At 32.7% G+C, this 19,644-nt stretch overlaps 1 protein-coding gene across 1 annotated transcript; it reads left to right on the forward strand.

The window, feature by feature from the left end:
* Positions 1–1,546: 1,546 nt before the first annotated feature.
* Positions 1,547–12,326, forward strand: LOC109620561 (monocarboxylate transporter 12-like). The gene is made up of 6 exons (XM_066068206.1): positions 1,547–2,111; positions 3,151–3,378; positions 3,736–3,879; positions 9,559–10,314; positions 11,278–11,328; positions 11,585–12,326. The coding sequence occupies exons 2-6, from the start codon at positions 3,198–3,200 to the stop codon at positions 11,683–11,685; spliced, it is 1,233 nt and encodes a 410-aa protein (XP_065924278.1). The 5' UTR covers positions 1,547–2,111; positions 3,151–3,197; the 3' UTR covers positions 11,686–12,326.
* Positions 12,327–19,644: the final 7,318 nt, after the last annotated feature.

Genomic DNA, 19,644 nt, shown 5'->3' on the forward strand with positions numbered 1-19,644 from the left:
CTAGATTGATAATTGTTGTTCATTTGAAATGTAACTATTGTGTTAATTTTAAACATCGGGCTTCGTAAAATACCGCAAGTATGACGGTAAGTTTAAATGAAAGTAACACAAATTAAGTTTATTGATTTACATAGCCATGTGAATAAACAAGTAAGTTACAACAATACAAGAATAGTTAAAGCAAATGATGAATTACTTTTAAGCGAAATAAACGTGTCAACTGGTAAACAACTGATGGTCAAAGCCCAGAAATCTTCACAAGATATATTGCCAATAAACTCTAAATTGCCTGAACTAAAATAAAGTCTGCCCACTTTTTTTGGTATGTCAACACGTGGGATATGGTGTCCTTAAAATATAATTGAATTTTACTTGAAACATAAATATTGTTAAATTAAATAAAAAACATACTTTCGTTTTTGATATGGCTTGAAATAGCAAAAAAGAGAGTAAGGTGGTGGGCACGCTTTGGCGAATCAAAGTCAGTGGGAGTTTGCATCAAAGTACACACTTCCAGTAAAAATATTGAAAGATTACGTAAAAAGTGAATTTATTTATTGGGAATTTGCTTAGAGTATACCAAGTAGTTCAGATTTGACAAATGTTGAATAAATAAAATAAGACAATTCGTTTCTTGATTGCACGATTTAATTTTGATTGATAGAACGCTTTCGCTTGCGAAGCACGACCTCTGGTGAGAGAATGGGATAGGACTTTTTAGAACGGGGTAACCAAGAACGCAGGTTGATTAAATAAATTAACGTCATGATGAAAAGTTTACGACGAGTTCATCATGTATCGCCGGCAGGCACATGTACCTTGGATCAGAAATCTTTGGTTAATACAAAAATCGTAAATAAAATGAAAAATTTGATGCGATTTAAGTTTTGATGGAAATAACCTTCCATATATGGGTGCCCTGGAACGCGGAAAGGGTAGAGCGAGTTAACCATTGGGCAGATGCATTGGATTTGACAACTTTGGTTTTATATAAATTATATGCAAACAAATTTGGATAAGCTAGCGTTTTATATCATCATACATTTTATACCACCACAGATTGGTAATAAATTCTATTCATTAATTTGTTAACAATGAACAGATTGGGTTCTGCGTCTACATGAACGAATGATGCATGTATAAAACGGTAAAGTTGAAAAGGGGGCTGATCTATCCTCCCAAATTGTTCTTTCAAAACATATCTGTAATTCTTTTTTTTTTTTGGTGACATTCATAAAATTAACGTGAAATTTAACTTCAAGACAAAATTTAGAGATACGACGCACTATACATCCACTCAGTGGTCTGAAATAAAATTTTAAAAAATTATTTCTTTTTCCAGTCTGCTGCAACGAAAAGTTAAAGCCATATACATGCATCCATTGATCCATTTTACTGACAGTTTAGAAGATTGTTTATCTATGCCCGCTCCTCTAAATGTGCAGCCATGCAATTGGTTTTTTATTTCAATTTTAAAGAATAGGTTAATAAAGCAGTTAATAACAATTTGGACACAGTATAACATTATCCGAAAATGAATAAAAAAATATGGTTCATCATATTTAGCATTGTATCATATTAATGTGTAATATATACACAACAGTTGTTCATATTATTGGGATTTTATAACATAAAATGTTTCCATTTTTTTCTTTAATTTTTTTTCAATTTCGGTCTCATGTTTTTCTTGGAGAAAATCTCTCGACTATTATTCATTATTAAAGGTTTTTTTGGTTCAAAAAGGTGGGATTAGAGTGGAATTTGCATGTAAGGGTTGAATGCGCAGTTCTTTTTTATTTTAATGTTTAAAATTTTTAGATCTTTTGATGTAACAAAAAATGAATGTCAACTTGAGAGGGTTAAATAAATAATCAACCAGTTATTTCTATAGGATCTGGAACACACACATATAGACTGGTTCCGGATACGTTCCCTTAATCTGATCGAACATCTCCTACATGTACGATAAAAAAAGATGTTTTTCTGACAATCAGTTGCCCTAAATCTTTCTGGCGTCGTTTATGTTAACAAAATACCTAGAAAACTTCGTATTTGTTTACTTATTACAGAGTTATGGGAAGGCATTGATGATTTATCGTGGAAATCGGAAGGTAGGTTAAAAAAAAGGGCACCTCTAATCTTCACAATTATAAAATGCCTGTTATAGTTCTTTATAAACAAAATTTGAATGTGTTGTGATATCAAATGAATGTATTATTGTCTCAATTATCTTTTATTTACAATGTTTAAAAGAAGTTATACGAGATAAAAAAAAAAGTAATGTTATTCTTTGAAACATTAAGTTGATTGGTGGATTGGGGCTACATGTACCAATTAAAGCTGCATTGAAGTCGTCGGACTTTTGGTTTGAATAAATTACGTTGCTAACCGTTTGTCATGTTGTAAATTTTTAATTTACCGGGTGGCAGTAAATACAAAATTTACAACATGACATGTCATGACGGTAAATTCAAAATTTACAACACGTTTTTAAAACTGAAACTTTATGATCAGTTGTTACAATAACTTACCTGGTAGTTGCAGTTGGTCGTATCTTTAGTGCAATAAGTGACAGCTTTTATCAAATTTATTCAAGTAACCATAAAGAACAAAGTTTACATTTTCAAATGATGTTCTGTTTCTTTTGACTCGCTCATCAATGATGTATAAAAAATCAAATACATGTACTAATAGTGTATGTATACGTTTGAACAAACAGTTAAGTGCTTTGTTTTGGTCTCATACTGAAAGTGAAGATAGCAAACGTAGCAAATTAATATTTATAACAAGATTATGTACTTTTTCTGCAATGTTTGTTATTTGTGTGAATCATCAAATGAATTATATTTTATTGTTAAAAAGTATAATTCGGTAATCAAATACATACGATATGGTACAAGGCGGATGTTAGTGATGTCCAGTTTCTTTTTCAAGCAACTGCATTGTTCTAATAGAAAAAAATCTTAACTTTCTAAAAAAGAGAACTTTGCATGTTTTTTCAACACCAGAACAGGCAAGTAAAATTCCCATGACATCAGCTTTGTCTAGGAAAGACTGTTATTCAATTTCACGTAACATATTTCTCTTTCCTAAACTTGTACGACACATGTTCATAGTTAAAAATGACAGCATATTTTTTTTTATCTCTAGGACAGTAACAGTAATGGGAAAAATCTTTCATTGACATTGATGTAAAAATGATCGGAAGAAGCCGGACAGTATTGGTTCTGCTTGCTTCATTTGTGATGCAGTTCTTCATTGCAATTCTTACCTACGGAGCCGGTTTCATTCATTTGTCCTTATTGGAAGTGTTCAAAGAAAGCGATGCGACAACCTCTATTGTGGGATCGTTGTTCATCAATCTGATGAGTGCAACAGGTAAACATTTTACAATCTCGATTGCTTTTTTGAATTTAAAGTACCTTTGTGTTATCATGTTTATTTATCCGTGAAATAAAGCCAAGCCTAAACAGTGTATGCATACAGACACAGAGATTTCTTAATTATAATTGTTGTGCTTTACATATACATTGTACATCATATAAATTTATTTCAGCAGTAATCGGCTGAAAAGATGAAAAAAATGTTTTCAAACAAACCTTTTGATATAACTACTTATAAGAGAGAAAAACCCACATGAATTGCATCATAATTTAAACTTCGTTTACCTCTCTCTCTATATTACATGTAATTTTAGGAACTGTTACAAGATTTTCTATATACATGTACACATAGGACCCGTCGCAAGTTATTTGGTCAATAGATGGGGCTGTAGACTGACTGCCGTCGCTGGAGGGATGCTACTGGTTGCTGGGCTAATTGGATCATATTTCTCTCGTTCTCTCCGGGTTTTAATAGCAACTAATGGAATTATATCAGGTTTAAGCTTATTCCATTCTCTTTTTTACAACAATATAACCATACAATAAAGGCAAATTATATTTGGCTTTAGAAATATTAAAAATTAATAAATGTATTTTCTCAAATTTTACATTTACCATCTACTGTTTCGAATCCAGAACACGAATAATCACTGAGGTTTATTTATCAATTGTTCAACTTTATTATTTTTTTTTTGTTAAGACAAAAATCACCCCAATTATACGTCTTTTCCGAATGCGGAAGACAGTCCAGCGCGGAGCAGTAATAAGTTGCCACGAAAAAGGGAAGGTCTTTAATTCAAACGAGGCCGAGTACAGTTCGAGTACGCACACTTTCGCGCAGCGTTACATCTGCATTGCGACGTCATCTTTTTGCTTGGTTGACGCCATGGTGTTAGGTTTCAACTGCAGATTTTCAGCGAAAGTAGTCGAAAATAGCTCGTAATAATTAGTATTATATTGTAGAATTAACATAAATGTCTTAAAGTATAAGCTATATTTGGGCTCGGGTCGAAAACGTGAAGAGAGCTCAGCAAGCCTAGCCCCCTGTCACGTTTTCTTACTCGCCTAAACATAGCTTAATACATTTATTTCAAGAAAGTAACCATGTATTTTATATAAATAACCCTTAATTTGTGATGTTATATATTTATTTATTAGTTATTACTTACATATGTCTGAATATTTTGATAATTAATTACTTTGATGCCTTTAAGCAATAACTTTCATATGTAGAACAGCAAAATCTCATATGGTCCCATGTTAAAAATTGATTAAATTTGAGATGATCCCCTAAACAACCGATGTGGTAAATGATTATTTCTTCATCTTGAAATAAAAATTATTTCAGTAAAAATTCATGTAAAATATTTCATTCAAAAATCTAGGGCAGAACAAAGTAACCTTGGCCTCGTTAAACACTCCAATAAAATATGTACTTCAGATTCTTTTGGATTTAAATCATAAAAGCTGATTTAACTTACAAATGGCACATAAATCCCCTTTATGGAAAGTGCTAATCGAAAATGTGGATGATTTGAATCACTAGCTAAATTGATTTGGGTACTCATGTGTATGGTTCAAAATGCAGAACTTAAAAGGGAATAAAAAATGCTAAATATTTCAGAAAAGTTAGTTTTGACGTATTGTGGAAAACTTCAATACTCAATTTTCCGCAAAATACATAACTAAACTTACATGAACAGTGTTAACAAAAGAAAACGCGCTACTATTTGTTTGGGCTAATACTATAATTTGTTTGCAACAATTTTTTGCGCTTGCTATACTGTTTTCGCCCATCGGTCAAAAAAAATGAACGTTGGATGAAAAAAATGACAATAACAAACCGTCAACCATCTCAAAAATCCATAAAACGAAATACAAATTCAAAGCAGAGCAACACGGACCTCAAATAGATAGAGGTAGTACTGTTTTATCAACTTGTTTGTCAGTAGCTTGCCTCGCCTTAGAAACTGTTCATACGAAATGCATGCCCTTGCATATCGGATCAACAACAGCATATGCAGGTGATGAAGGTATATTGCTACATAAGTAAGGAAAGTTGACTATAGAAAAATTGAAGGAATTGCGTTTATTATAAAGTTTTGTTGTTAGTTTACCATCAATGTCCATTTCCAGTAAAATATCCAAATATGAAACAGATGACACAGACTTTGTGGTATCTTTTATTTCAAGTTCACTGGAATATATCGAATCGACGTAAGTATGGAAATAACAATTATAAATTGATCATACGTCGTCGATATACCTGAATGTTGAGTTGAAGGCCACAGCGAGTGATTTATTTTTTTCACGTACAAGTTTTTGAATAAATTCTGCTTCATAAGAATACAAAAATAGATCTGCTAACAATAGGGCACAACTGGTACCCATGGGAATTCCAACAGATTGTTGGAAGACTTGATTTCCAAAAACTACATAGATGTTGTCCATCAGAAACTCAAGCATCTTTTTAATGTCAACTTCAGAGTACTTGTGTGTGCAATCAGAATGGTTTTTAACAAAATAATTTTTTAGATTTCCAATGACAAGGTAAGCATTTTTACGACTTCCATTTTTATTGACGAAACAACTGTCGATGATATTAAAAAAAGCCTAGATTTTAATTTGTCATGGGGAATGGTTGTATAAAGCGTTGAAAAATCGTACATTTTTATGCTATTGATTTTGGTAAGTTTTTGTGACCTCAAAGTTTCTAATAATTCTTTAGTTTTTTAGTATCCACATCAGATTAACACCACTTCTGGAGTATATTGTTGTACAGTACTCTTGAAGGTTATCCTTCACTACTTTAAGAATTTAGTAAGAAGTAAAGAGAGAAGTTTGTTAGAACATTTACTGGAATGTGCTATATATCTCTGTTTGTAAGGACTCCTGTGAAGCTTTGGTACAAATAAGATAAATCATATTCATTTTGTTTATTGGGGATATTAAAGATATCCATAACCAATTTATGATTTTGAAGTATTTCCTGCTTGGAAAGGCTGCTGTTAGTGTAAGTAGTTTCACCATGTGTAGAATCAATACCTAGTTCCTTCAAAATGCAATTAATATATTATACCTTAAAAACAAAGACAATGTTGTGACTTGCCTTATCAGCGGGGACCAGTACATACTGATCGTGCAATCTGTCTAGTTCTTTTCTTACTGGATGTAAATATTTAAAAATGAACATACATAATTTATCATGTGTCGTTATTTATGTTAAAAACTATCACGAATCTGATATAAACATTATGAACTGTTTGATTGTAATAGTTATCAAAATTTCATATATCTGTTGTGATATTTAGACGGGCTCTGCCGAAAGCAAAGTCCTAGCTGTGGACATGTAAATCTTCAAAGTTACTATAAGAACACAACACGTTATCATAGCTTCCGGTATACCAAATAGTTTCACAGAGAGCCGTATTCTGTCAAATGTATTGATTTCTTTTTGTTTGCGAATAAATTTGGCGGAGAATGTATTTTTTCTGTTTTATTAATAAAATTGACATTCAGGCGCGTAGGATGGGGGGGGGGGACTAACACTTTTTTGCGCAGCCAAGATGTTTCTTAAATTTACGTACAAAATATTGAAATATCACCCCCACCCCCCCCCCCCACACTTTTATGGGACCATGTAAAAATAGAATTGAAAATAAGAAAATAAACAGTGAAATTGAAGTTTAAGGTATACCCCCCCCCCCCCCCAAACGGATTAGGATTTACAGGATTTTGAAAAATAACCGCCCCCTCCCCCTTTTTGTTTTGCCTGTCAATGTATTGGTTTCTTTTTGTTTGCGAATAAATTTGGCGGAGAATGTATTTTTTCTGTTTTATAAATAAAATTGACATTCAGGCGCGTAGGATGGGGGGGGGGGGGGCTATCACTTTTTTGCGCAGCCAGGATGTTTCCTAAATTTACATACAAAATATTGAAATATCACCCCCCCCCCCCCCCACTTTTATGGGACCATGTAAAAATAGAATTGAAAATAAGAAAATGAACAGTGAAATTGAAGTTTAAGGTATACTCCCCCCCCCCCCACACACACACACGGATTAGGATTTACAGGATTTTGAAAAATAACCTTCCCCCCCCCCCTTTTGTTTTGCCTGTCAAGATTTTTTTCTTTTGAGTCTGCCCTCCCCCTTTCTAAAACGATGCCACGTGCCTGACATTAAATCATTAAAGCATTCTGTCGCCATATGAGCTTCGATCACTCTTCAAATGCCACTGGGGTGTACATACTGGTCGAGAAGGTCGGATGCTTTCCGGTCGAGACATTTCTTAATAACACATTGAAGTAAAATGTTTGTACAAAAACATGATAAAGGAAACTTCAGTCATTTAAACAATAAAATATGATTTATTCTTTGAAAGAACTTCAAAGATATCCGTATTTTTTTGGCCAGATAGTGCTGTCTTACTTCCCCTGCACATCAAAGACGTGTGTCGTTCATGCAGAGAGCATATCGTCTGCATCTTTTTTGGAGAAATGCCAGTCTTTACATATAAATGTATATGCATACACATTATTACATACACATGCATTTAATTCACATCAAAAGAGTCAATCTCTCAGTTGAATTGGTTACCCCCCCCCCCAAAAAAAAAAAACAAACCCTTATATGAATGTATCTTTTGAAATGTATAATTTATCAATATTCTTACATAATTTGAAATGCACAATACACAATACATGAGATCTACCAAACAAAGTACAGCAGACATGACAACAAAAAGTACCTTACAAAAAAATACTACGCAAACAAAAATTAGCTTAGGGTACTCCATGGCTTTCCATAAGTATTTTGTAAGAGAAGATGACGAAGAGGAGCATATAGAAAATGACCATTTCAGACAAATTTGCAAAGTTTGTGGAGCTGCCATTACTCGTAAAGGAGACAATGCAACCCTCATTGCATTAATTAATGCACAAATACGATCTTTTGCAAGATTTGATGTGTTTAAATTTTGTGGGGTTTTTGTTGGGTAAAGTCAGTAAAATGTCTGATTTTTTTGTTGTTCTCATTAAGTTTTCTGTATTTTGTTCGTTCCAATATTTTTCGATGCAATTGACTATTATTATATTCTTTTAATTGTACATTTCCAGCTGACAGTAATAACACAAAAACCGCTACAATGTCATACAACTATACCTAGTTATTTGTTTTGCTGCTCAATGATATTTGAGCGTTAGGTTGGTCCATCTAAGTCGCATTTTGAACAAAAAGACAGTTATGAGTATGATTGGAACAAAATGTACAAAATAAAATTATTCTCATATATTATCATTTTAAGGGTGTTTAAAATTTGAAAACTACATGTATATATTTATGCCAAAAGATTTTTTTATCAATAATTCAAGTGCATTTCCAATAAGAATATCATAAAAATTGCATACTCAAGTATCTTGACAAATGCCTGGAAAGGTACTCTACTTTTTTGAAAGACGAAGAAAAAGATAAAAAAAAAATCAATAACAAATTCCTGGGAAAAAGTCATTACAATTGAGGAACGCGTCGTCTGACTTTAAGTTTAGACATTATCAACGAAATTTCTTCCGCGTTCAGTCCGTTCAATTTCAACATATTCTTCAAGTTCACCAGAATCAACATCCGGGTTCGGACAATCCAATTTTTAATCTACCTTGTTCCCTTCAAACGCTCATAATTAAACAATAAGTTAAGACAATGACCAGAAAATTAAAGATATTGTAGATTTATGATTCGACAGATTTATATACTTTAAAATTGCGATGAAAAGGCAATGAACGGTCACGATAGCTGGTTAAATTATTTGTTTACATAATAAATTGACGAATTTGACTTTTAAACACCAACAGCGAAAACTAATATTTCTCGAAGACCTAAAATTTGAGCAATTCAGAAACTTAATTGACGAATTTGACCTTTGAACACCAACAGCGAAATATAACCATTCTCGATTAACTAAAATTTGAGCAATTCAAAAACTTGATCATTTTTTAATGATTTAGACCTAAAAGAAAAATGAAGTTTAGTTTAAAGGAATATTATAGACGTTTTCTTTTTCATTTTACTCCTGCTCCACTTTCGGCAATATCTTTCGCGTTCGGTACAGCTCGATGATAGGGTGATAATATATACAGGATTTCTTTGAAATTCTTTTCATTTTCTTCTTTTTTTTCAGGCCTAGGTATTGGGCTAGCTCTGCTACCATGTATTGTGTCTGTGGGTTTTGTCTTTCCCAAGCACAATGGGATTGCGATGGGTATAACAACTTCTGGGGTGGGTATGGGGATGCTGGCCAGTGGACCAATTACACAGTATCTCCTAGATACTTATGGTCTGCGAGGGACATTTCTTCTCTCTGCAGCCATTGCGTCTCATATCATACCTTGTGGAATGTTACTAATAACGCCCTATAACAAAAATCAGAAGAAAGAGAAAACAAATGAAAGATTTGCATTTCTTCAAACTTATCTTACGTTACTGAAGACTCCGGCGTTAATGTGTGTCCTCATAGGAGCCGTTTTATGGAACATAGCATATGCTGTCATCATGATTCAACTTCCAAATTACGTCGTCCTCTCTGGTTCATCTAAAAAGGAAGCCTCATTTTTGTTTACTGTTATTGGAATAGGTACTATTCTTTCAAGGATAACGATAGGACTTGCCATTAGTCCTAACGGCCTTGATCCTTTGCTTTTGAACTTTGGATTGACAGCCTGCGTGGGCGCTTTGATCGTTACTTTTCCATTTTTCGTAAAATTTTCATCAGGACCCATGGTATTTGCATCTTTGTACGGGATTTATAGCGGAGGGTTGCTGGTTTTTACCGTGCCCCTGTGTTTGGAGTTTGCAGGGGTGCAGAGACTTTCTTCAGCAGTAGGACTTTGGTTCTTTCTTCTTGGAATGGGGTCTTTTGCGGGACCTCCGCTTGCAGGTAAAAATTTCCAGCTATCGTGTTGTGAATGTTTTGCATAAAAGTAGATGATATATGATTATACTCTCTTTTTAGAATCATAGTTATGACATTTTTGTGAAAGAAGCAATATCTTTATTGACAAATATTGATTTTTTAGAGGACGTGCAGACATCTTGTACATGAGGATAAGAATGTAAACATTTCTTGAACTGGCATGTTTCTGCCCGAAACCTACCGAAACTGTTGCCAATAGATAAAAAAGCAATAAATTTGAGATCTTACATGTTGTCTTGTATTCAAATTATGCATAAAACAACAGGACAATGACTGTTTAATCACTTAAAGCCTATTTTAAGAATAAAGTACCCTACTTTGAGACAAAGTTGTAACTTAATTAAGCAAACTAAAACCTTTTTCTTAACAAATGGTCATAGAGAGGACACCAATAAACCCACTTCATATTTTTCATATTTTTAAATCTTCAAAATAAGTCTGTAGATGCGCAGTTTAATAGCTGCTCTGAGTGATCGAAAAGGCATTGACCTGTTTTTTATATGCATACCTATCAAACAAAATGACCTGTTGGACTTTATTTCTATTGCTTTTGGCAACATTTTGGCCAGTTTCGGGCAGAAACAAGCCAGTTCAAAAAATGTTTACATTCTTATCCTCAAATGTACAAGATGCCCGCACTCCCCCCTTAAATCTCCTTAAAAAGAACAATGCTGTATACATACACATGTATATAGCAAAATTTTCAAATTTTAAAGCAAACGTTACAATATTTTAATTGATAGTTTATAGCTTAAGACTTCATATCTTAAAGTTACAGAAAGTTAGATCTGACGATTAAAATGTTGACCACCAAGTCTCTTTTGTAAAAGATTTATGAGAGTTTATCTAATAATTTTTTTAAAATATTTATTAGCAATATAATGATGAAAGCTAAACGGATCACTTACTTTTTTTCTGTGTTTTCAGGCCTTGTATTTGATGTCACAGGATCACATGACTTATCCTACATACTATTAGGTACTTGTATTAGCCAAAATTGAAAAAAACAATAACATTTTGTACAATTTCATATTGTTAAGGCTTTACAATCTATAAGGTGGAGAACATGCACTCAAATTTCAGTTTATTTCAATATGAAATGCTGATATGCCGACGTTTATTTAATTGGGATCAAAACTAATGAGTTTAAAAATGAATATTTTTGAATGGAAATATATCACAAAAAGTCTTCGAGTATAGATACTCATCTTTTTTTCTAAATTTTTCGTTGCAGGATTCTGTGTTCTGGTAGCAGCAGTATGTTCGTTGGCTGCCACATTTTGGAGAAAACCGAAAACTGAAAACATGACAGAGGAAGTTGTGCAGAATGCCTAATTTCAAATAAACAGAGAAGTAAAGCTTTACTGTCATGTAGGAGGAGTTGTCTCCTCCGGAGAATTTTGAAAAATTGAATAAATCAGATATCAAGAAAAGTAAACCCAATTCACCAATAAGAAAGTTTTACTAGTAAAAAAAATAGTAAAAGAAATAAAACAAGTTTTGTTAAAGTATCTAGTTTTTTTTGTCAATGAAATTGGCAATGCAGTCAGCTGTTAGATATGTTATTTGTTCATTGCTAACATACATGCATATAGTCCTTTGGTATTTTTTTTTCATTAATACAATGTATTAATATGTAAGAGTCTCGTAAACCTTTAAATTATTATGATCAAGTGTACGTAATTGATGACAAACTATATTTAATGGTCTTATTTGTTTTCTTGAGTCATTTAAAATTCCATGATATATAACAGTATTGGTTTCAAAGATTTACATTATTCGGTTGGACATCTTATCTCTGCACAACTATTATTATTATCATCACATAACTTAATCATTAGTTACACAATCAAGTATGGACCGAGTGATCAATTATTTTGGTCATTTTTTTACCTATCTTTATAGTATTGAAGAAAAACCTCAAAATATTTTCAAACGATTCCTAAAATGGCATCTATTTCAAAAGAATAAAATAAGTCGCCAAATGCGTGTACAAGTCTAGTGTTTACTAACGAATACATAATGACTCGTCATATACATGTAAATTCATTCTAAATGTGCTATATGCAATGGAATAAAAATAATTATGGTTATTTCAATTACCAAATTATATCTCAAAAACAGTGAGACAGAGGGACAACTTAAACTAAATTTCATTCTTATAGAAACCTAGATACCATTTAATCTCAATATTTTCCAATATCATTTTTCCATTTTAAGTATGTGAAGAGGTAAATTTTTTAAAATAATTTGTCAAAGTTTGAAAGTCAAATATTGAGTTACAAGAAAGATACAGAGTTTGAAGTTCTTTGTTATGTAAACAAAGCTTGAGTATTGTTATTGTTATATATGTATGAGTTTCTATCAAATGTTGCTTTTATGTTGATAATAAATTTATGAACACTTTGAATCAGTTTGTCTTGTTTGTCACAAATCATTTTTTCCGATGAAATGGTACTTTCTGTACTTTTATTATTTGTAAACAAATATAAGACTTGAGTGATGATTTCTTACCTCTGAATCTCGCTGGTAACTTGACTTCTAACATTCAGAGTTTCGTCCCCTTAACCTCTTTCATTACCTGTATAGAATGGCAAACCATTTATGTGAGATAAGTTGCGATACGCTTCATTTTGAAAATGTCAAATTCCTTCAGTTATCACACAAATTGTGCATTTGTGCAAATACTCTTTATGAGAGTCTGAAAGAAAAAAATCACGAATCGCTTGACAATGAAAATAGACACTCGAAATATATGTGTGCACGTCATAGTACTGTCTTTAACCTTTTCTTGTGACAATTACTTATTCGGGACACGTTTTAACGTCAGTTCAAGCTGTGCTCCAAAAATTGAAGATAAGGCCCTTTGAGCACCCCTTTCTTCCTCTGAATGTTATCGTTAACTGCTACCCCTTTGGTCGCGAGTCTACTTTTAAATAAATAATTTATCACCCTGATTCATACATGCATTTATTTGTATCAAATTTGGAACACGAGAAAGAGTGTCATTTGAAAGTTTTGACTCAATTATTAAATCCTGCAAAGTGTAACATTTTGTTTTAAAAAGCATTGGAAAATGTGTAAAAACTGCTGCTCGAATGACTACAAAAGTCCAACAACTGAGGTGTATTTGGATAAATTTGTGAAGTACATCTTCTCGCCAATTCTGTTCATTTTAGGCGTTATAGGACTGGTGATCTTATTTCTCGGTAAGATTCTAAGCAGAACATCTTTCATTTCTTTTTTGTTAAAAGATATACAACTAATATATTTTTCTTTAAGCCAAGACCAATAGATTGACGATATCGGTATCATGACCTTTTATTTTCATGTCGTGCTACAAGTACGTTCATTAAACAATTCTTTATTCGGATCTGCATTGCTAATTTTTGTTGTTGTTTTTTATTTCAGTTGACAGAATAAAATGCTACGATTACTCTTCACTTGCCTCTTTTGCTAGAAAGGAAGAGGCGGAAGAATTTTGCTGGATAGACTTTTATGAGGCGACAAACCATAGCAACGTCTGGGTTCCGGAAAACAGTCTTCCACATAAATTATTCCCTGTTTTATTAATAGGAGAATCTGCTTGTGTTCTTCTGCCTATAATCCTTTGGTATTGGTGCTATGGCCGGGGCATTACTGATGACGTCAATTCTATTATAGATCACGTTAACTGTTTAACAGATGCGTATTCGCATTATGACAGAGGGAGACATTTGACAGTTTCAGAAAACCTACATAACCATCTTGATAATTACCTGCAGTTTCTTATATACTGCCTTACCGCCCGAGCACGTTCCACGTTCATCTCTTTTATAGTCAAATGGCTTTGCGTGATCTTTATTCTGTGTGGCTGGGTTGTAGGTCATTTTCTGATACATATGGGTTTTAAATTTGAAATTTTCCGAGACAAATTCGTTTGCTTATTCAACACGGATATATCAGGGGTACAGAGTGTAGCAATCTGTACGATACCTACCTCTACTTATTTCAGAGCAGTGTGGTTTATAAATATGGCGGTGACAATAGCTTTAATCATTGCAACAATCGGATATGTAATTGATTCCTGCAGGTCGAAACTTTACGAAAAATCCTTTCTGTACAACTCCGTCCCTGGTTGTATGGATCGACGATTAGCCATGTGCGTCAAGAAGTTTTTTGCCTCACAACATGTGTCTCTTCTTGCAAAATTTTGTGAAATGAACTCTCATCTCTTGTATGATGTTGGAAAATCTAAGACGCTATCCAGGAAGTATGCCCTTCTGGAAGGGATCTCCCCTGGAAGAGAGTCAGTGGTGGACAGGCATTATCCCGTCATCCAGCCTTACCAACTAGATGAGTTTGTGATTCAGTCTGAATTGCATTTCCTAAACGTACAACCTAAAATTACCAAACACGGAGACAGTGATAATAAGTTAAAAGAAACAAACGATAACAAATCTGACCCCAAACCCAAATTCTTTAACAAGCGTAAGAGAAAAGTCAAACCAAAAACCTCACGTCGAAATGGCCAGCTTAGGTATATGCCACCTCACATACTGAACAGAACATTACATAAATTTGGAAGCGAGTCGCCATCTTCATTTCGAGGCCAGAACGAGTCTCCAATCACACACAGGAGTAACCAGACACAGCTCACCCTGGAGGATCTAGAATTCAAAACGTCAACTCCAGAAAAGGGAACACTGTCCAGACAAAGTTTCTTTTTGCCTAGCTTGGAATCTAGCAGGGTGCAGAATAAACATTTCAGACCTGCATACCCATCCAACGTTATCCAACCCTCACAACCTGCTAGTACCCGTACGAGGGAGCTAGATCCTTACGCTTATCGGCTTTACACATCAATTCTAAGGAAGAAAGCGGAAAACATTGCACAGTGGAAACCTTAATAAAAAGTGATGAAGAAAAGCATGTAAGAGAAATATACACATGTATCAAATATGGTTCAAGAGGAAAAAAATGTCACACTATACTTGAATTTCAAAGTTGTAGTTATATTTTTTTCTTCACAATCACAAAGGGACAGTAAAGATTTTAGAAGGCATCAACTGATATGATAAGCTACTATTATAAGGAAAGTCTTTCGATTTTGACCTTTTACTAAGATAATTATTCAATATACAAACTTTGTAAAATAAGATGATAGATAGATAGATAGATAGATAGATAGATAGATAGATAGATAGATAGATAGATAGATAGATAGATTATTGCGTTTTTATTATTCAACTAGTTTATACCTCATTTTTAATTAGCATAGCCTATCATGACAATGTGATTAAATGTTTTGTTGTATTGAAGTACGGTTATGATTAAGTAACATTGGATTTTTTTTAAAAGTAGGTTACACTATATATTAATAAATATATAATTATTCAATACAGATTCGTTTCATTGGTGTAGACAGACGTTATAAGTAGACGGCACTGAATTATATCTATCTATTTTTATTGCGTTTATTGTATCATTACTATATTACTAATCATTGCACTTGAATTTCAAACATGATATTATAATTAGGTATAACTTGATTTCATAAGAACATGGATGTATTGATTCACATTTCCAATATTATTGAGTACATTTCATGAACTTCTCGTAATGTCTAAAAAAAATTCCGAATGTATTTTCAAAAGAAGTTTGTGTTGTAGTAAATATTAGAATTATTTTATTTTACTAAAGAGCGTCAAAAGTCAATTTGTTGTAGACTTTTCTATTTGCTTGTTGGCCATTTAGTTATGTTGTGCCTGCAAAATCAGTACATATTACATGTACTTGAAGTACCAGCATCAATTTCAACCTGCGTGGTGCGAAAACTTAAGTTAAACCCTTAGAAAAGACAACTGTCTTTAGTTTTGGTGCGAAAATCTAGGTCATACAATATATACTAAACTGTCTTTAGTTTACAAAATAGCTCAAAAACTTTCACATCACAACAACAACATTTTTTAATTCAGAGACTTTTAAATGGTTTTTAAGTTGTTGTTTTTTATACCTTGTGTATATCTCTGATTATTCCAAACAACTTGGCAATGCTAGTGAAACAACTTACAAACACGCTGTTTTATTCAACTGCTATAGGACATTGTTTCACTTCATTACAAATACGACAAAGAGATTGAATTAAGATACTAAAATCGCCATTTAACCTGTGCATATTACACAAACTATCACATTTAAGAGGGATAATTAGCTTTGTAAATGAACCCCAAGGCGCGATTTTATCACTACATATACTCAACAATTTCTTCGACGATAAAACATTAGCCAGATTTGATTTGATTATCCGGATTGCTAATCGAGTTACACCATACTGCCAGTGTCTTTGCAACTCTCAAAGACGCTTTAGCAGTATTCTAAGGTGCTATCGAATACCGAATTTTCTATCTGATAAAAAGAGTATTAGATCAATTATTACTTTCCCATGAATCGCGAGAGATGACTTTCTTCTTTTTTTTTTAAAGTGAGAAAATGTTCTCTGTTTAAACACTGATAACAGAATTTTAACACAATGAGTATACTTTTGACTCCGTTTTCAGAGACAGTCCAACCTTCCATTATCTCTAGTTTATACGTAATATTGTAATATTTATCATTAAGAGTGTTGTAGTTTTCAAGTAGGTGTTCTCGTTTCTTATTTTAAGTAATCTTACAGATTTTAATGCATTCATTTCTATTAAAAGTGAGAAAATTTACATTAAGCCTAACATTAGAAAACTGCTAATCAAAGGAATCTGATGTTTTAAAAAAATCCCACAAATTGGAACAATGTGTACTCTTAGAATGTTAATTTCATATGCCTTAGAAGCACATGTACATTTATTTATCAAATGGTCCTTAGTGTATTACATAAAAGCGCGTATGGTGAAATTGTGTTAAGAGCAGTCGATTGTGTTTATAGTAAGTGAATGGAGTGTCATATATCTTTTAACGAAAAATAGAAATAAACGTGTTCTTCCATTGTTAATGTCTGATTATGAATTTTAAATCTTGATTATCTTGTGTATCTTGTTAATCTTGTTTATGAATTTTAATATCTTAAAGTATTTCCTTTCCAAAAGAAGTTTATAAATCAACTCTTGAAATATATATGATAAATGTAGTCGTTAGTTATAATTATGGCTTTCTTCATGCGATTCCCGTTGCCGACCATCGTCTGAATACTCTATGACACTAAACAAAACGTTTGAAAAAAGTGACAAACTGTATATAAGCGATATAAATATTATTTACAAAGAATTCGAAAATGCAGGTACAATTTTTCTAGGGAAAATTATATTTAAAATTAAGGCAGCATAGCTTTTGTAGGGTACTGTGTACAACTTCTTTTCTTTGAAGTACCATAAATTTTCCAAACTTGGACGATTAAGTATATTTGTGATTAATTTGCATACTCAGTAATTTTGAAGAAAAAAAAAACCCCGCTTATAAGCGCTCTCTCTCTCTCTCTCTCTCTCTCTCTCTCTCTCTCTCTCTCTCTCTCTCTCTCTCTCTCTCTCAACCCCGAATGTTGCAAGTGATCTGTTCCGTTTATATGTACAAATTCGTTCCTGTGGCAATGTAAGCAACATAATGAGGCATAATGTTGTCATGGTCATTTAATAACTGTAACTCCAAAGAAAGAATAGTTATTTATGTATGAATATATGTATTTATGTGTAATAAAGTATGGAATCAATAATAATATATAGAGTGCATGTAATTGAACAAAATATCAATTTTGATATCTGAATTCAATTTAAAAAGAATTGCTGACCTCTAACTCCGGTATCGATCCCATTTAGAGTATATAATGAAGTATTTTACCTTTTAATGTCATTTTAGAGGTCTGCATCAATGACTGATATTTTGGATTGTAAATTATGGTGTGTTTTTTTTTTCTCTTTTAATTGTATTGTTACAATATTTCGGTATCCATGTTATTATTGTACAGAAACGGTTCAGACGGAAATTCTGGCTGTAATCTGACTCAGGAAAAAAATCAGGAGAGAAAATCATCAATATTAATTTTTCAAATTATGATCATAATTTCTAACGCCAAGAAGAAAAAGTTAGACTGAAAATGAAGTGAAAATCGAGAAACCACAAATTCATTTCTGCCGATGGTTTATTAGGCACTCCTGTGGGAAAGAATTCATTATTCATGATAATTTTTGACAACTTTTATGAATTATTTGGTCTCGTATTTATGGCCATAAAGCCCAGTTATCAACCACAAACATTATCCAAAATGTATATTCACACAAACATGAAAACATTGGGTGCTAATCGCATCATACTGGAATACACGACAAATTAGTTATATAATAATCAACTTAGTTTTTCTTCCCAAATTTTTCATTGCTCATCTCGAATAACATTCGCTGTGTTTCTGATATTAATCACAACAGTGTCACTCCATTTACAGAAGTGAAAATGATATTATTACTCTCAGTTAATATGATTTAAATGTTGAGCGAATGGATGAAGAGGCGTGCATTTGGCGTCTTGTCACCATATAAAATTAAACCTGTTATGCGATACGTGTACAAATGAATGCGGAGTTTGCTTCATAAATCATTAATGTTAAACCTTGTCCAACAAAAAAAACCAAAACGAGATGCTCACTCGCTCGGATTTGCAAGTCAATCAATAGTTATTTATGTTGACGAATTGGTGGAAGAGTTTGATATGCGAGGCTAATGGCTGGGGTATATTAAAATAAACCATGTCATAATTGGCATATCAAAGTTACACAGACATTGCAACGTGTAATAAAGGAAATGCTGGCCATCATTATAAAACAATACTTCATTACTACAGGGTCCAGTTACCGGGCCTTTTTATGAATTTATTAGACATATTAGTCGCTGAACCATTATCTTTCATTATATTCTACTTAAAGCCACAGAGCGATATTTACATGTAATAAAAGCAGACATTTCTCTCATATTGAAGCAGTGTTTCGAGAAAGCTGGACTTACACACATGTTTAGGCAATTTGATCGTTAATATTTTATAAGATAATGATACGATCACACGAGGAGACCGACGTCATCTACTAAACGCCATCATCCCTTCAACACGAGTCAAACATCAATATCGTCAAAACGTAATATGTATTTATTACTATTACCTCAAAAGACATCAACCTTTAAAATTTATATGGCACTGCAATTGTACAACACAAAGCAAGAAATTCAAGTACATTTGAAGAAAAAATGGTATTTTTGTATTTTGTATTTTACTTTTATTCATTCATCATATGCAGGTCGGTTTTTTAAATGTCATGAAAATTTTAAGAAAAAAAAACAG

This window comes from Magallana gigas, chromosome 8 (genome assembly GCF_963853765.1).
Source record: "Magallana gigas chromosome 8, xbMagGiga1.1, whole genome shotgun sequence".
In the NCBI taxonomy this organism is placed as follows: Eukaryota; Metazoa; Mollusca; class Bivalvia; order Ostreida; family Ostreidae; genus Magallana; species Magallana gigas.